Here is a 2,247-nt window from a genome sequence, read left to right as displayed (position 1 = left end):
CCCCCCGAACGCATGGTTAGTTAGTTATTCATCGCCACAGAGATGTTCTGTTGCCTGTTCTTTGACCGAAGCTACTGTCTATTCGACAGCCATTATTTGGGACTAATTTTTCGGGGGAACTTTATTATTGTGGAGGTAAACATTTATCTGTGTGGTTTTTTATGATTGGTCACTGGCTATTCGGTTTTTGCACTCAAAACCGATGACAGAGGCTCGAGTAGTTGAAGCAATGTAAATCTCACTCAATGTCCAATTACTCCGACATACAAATGAATGCTCTGTTTCCCTCCGAACCAGGTGCTATGAACAAAGAGGACGAGGGTGACAAGGAGACTGATGATGCGGAGGCTGCTGAGATTGAAGAGGCCAGGAGAGAGATGGAGGAGAAGAGGAAGGAGAAACACAGGAAGATGGAGGAGGAGAGGGAAACAATGCGTCAGGGAATCAGAGATAAGGTAAGAGCTTTAGACAGTTCTGTTTGTTCGGTAAAATGGAAGAGTTACTTTTGGTACAAAAACTGGCGGGGCTGTCTAAAGTACATCAAATAATCCAAGCTGACACCCCCCCCCCCCAACCTCCTTGCACCACTTTTATGTCTTTGTGTCACGTTTATTACGTCCTTTGTGTCTTCCGGTCTGTTTGCATGAATGTGTTGTTTCTTTTTTTTTTTTTTGGTCCTTAAGTCTTTTCTGATCGCTGGTGGTTGGCTGATGCTCTGTTGCGGTTTGCTCCTTCTGTGCTATAAATATGTATCGTCCTTTTATCTCCTCCTTTTCTTTATGTGTTACTTTCCAGCAATGACTTTAATGTTTTTGTCTCTTATAATGACCTGTTTATGTTTCTAGAGCCATGCAACTCTTACTGAAACTTAAACTAAGACATTCAAGTCAAGTTTGTTATGCTGCTCTCGAGGGTCTGTAAAATCAGCATGTGGGAACAGAAAGAAAGAAACGCCATGCAGCGTCATAAGATGGCGGGCTTTTTTGTGCATCTCATCTAGGAAACAGGCTTCCTCCCACTTAGTGGAAAGCCCTGCTCTTCCCTAATGAGACCCTTGCATTGCCATTTTCCTCTTTGACATAAAAGACAGCTCACTCATCGACAACCACTGAAAGCTCGACGTTCTCCTTTCTCGGTCGTTTTATAGCACTTCTCCGATCAATGGGCTCTCTGGTCGCAAAAAGCCAACGATCTCTCTGCAGCGTGCAAAAGCCCCCGGAGATCTGGCCTTAGCTTCATCACGTTCGAGCTCAATGTAGAAATGTCGGGACATGTGTTGATGGGTTCAGAGTGATGTGGTCCTGTTGGGAGCAGTCAGTGTCAGGCTGACCACGCCAGCTATTGGTTTTTATCTGCTCTGTGGTTCGTGGCCACTCTGTCCTTTATGATGATGTCATCATCATCATCATCACATCATCATCATCATCATCATCATCATCATCATCATCATCATCATCATCATCATCATCATCATCATCATCATCATCGTCATCATCATCGTCGTCGTCGTCATTGTCGTTGTCATCATCATCATAATCATCTTCATCATCATCATCATCATCATCGTCATCATCATCGTTGTCGTCGTCATTGTCGTTGTCTTTGTCGTCGTCATCAGATCATAATAATCATAATCATGAGAATTATACACTATTAATTGCATTTATATAGCTCAGATCCACTCAACAAAGAACACTTTATGTATTTAGCAATATTACAGACCATGTGAAAAGAATAAGCCCAGGTGCCATAAGGGTGGGTGGTTGGCGGATGGTCTGGTGTGGTTTGTTCCTTCTTTCCCATCAAGTACATATCGTCTTTACCTCCACCTTCTTCCTAAGTGTTTTTTACTCTCTTGTAACACCTAATCTTCGGCACTTAATGACCGTATTGTGTTGCGAGTGTCGTAAAACTCCAACTAAAACTAAAAGATGCGGTAAGGTGCAGCACGTACAAACGTGTGTTTCACCGCACTATGATTACGTTATGACGTCTTGTTGTTTGAGCCCGTGTCTATCGATGAGACTTAAGCTGTTTGCCTGATAATTCAATGGCTTCGAACGCAGTAGCCCCAGCCCAGACGCCATGACCCTCCTCTTTAAATACCGATAATTCCAAAGGTTCCATTTGTTCTGTTTTCATAATCAAGTTGCTGATTTCCCAGAAGACCGCGTGCTCTTTTTCTTTCTCCCTTTCTCTCTCTTTCTGTCTCTCTCTCTCTTTCTCTCTCTCTCTCTCTCTCTCTCT

General features: G+C 43.3%; 1 protein-coding gene across 3 annotated transcripts in view; it reads left to right on the top strand.

The window, feature by feature from the left end:
- The window catches only part of LOC101850213 (complexin), a 103,434-nt gene that overhangs the window by 47,868 nt on the left and 53,319 nt on the right, over positions 1-2,247 (top strand). For all 3 annotated transcript variants that reach the window (XM_035972525.1, XM_005088969.3, XM_035972499.1), the window contains one exon: positions 298-455. In XM_035972525.1, coding sequence (XP_035828418.1) covers positions 303-455 — 153 coding nt within the window. In that variant the 5' untranslated portion in view covers positions 298-302. The remainder of the gene's footprint in view (positions 1-297; positions 456-2,247) is intronic.

The sequence above is a fragment of the Aplysia californica genome, unplaced genomic scaffold, assembly GCF_000002075.1.
Source record: "Aplysia californica isolate F4 #8 unplaced genomic scaffold, AplCal3.0 scaffold00002, whole genome shotgun sequence".
NCBI lineage: Eukaryota > Metazoa > Mollusca > Gastropoda > Aplysiida > Aplysiidae > Aplysia > Aplysia californica.
The sequence above is the reverse complement of the archived record's forward strand: the minus strand, read 5'-3'. Positions and strand labels throughout refer to the sequence as shown.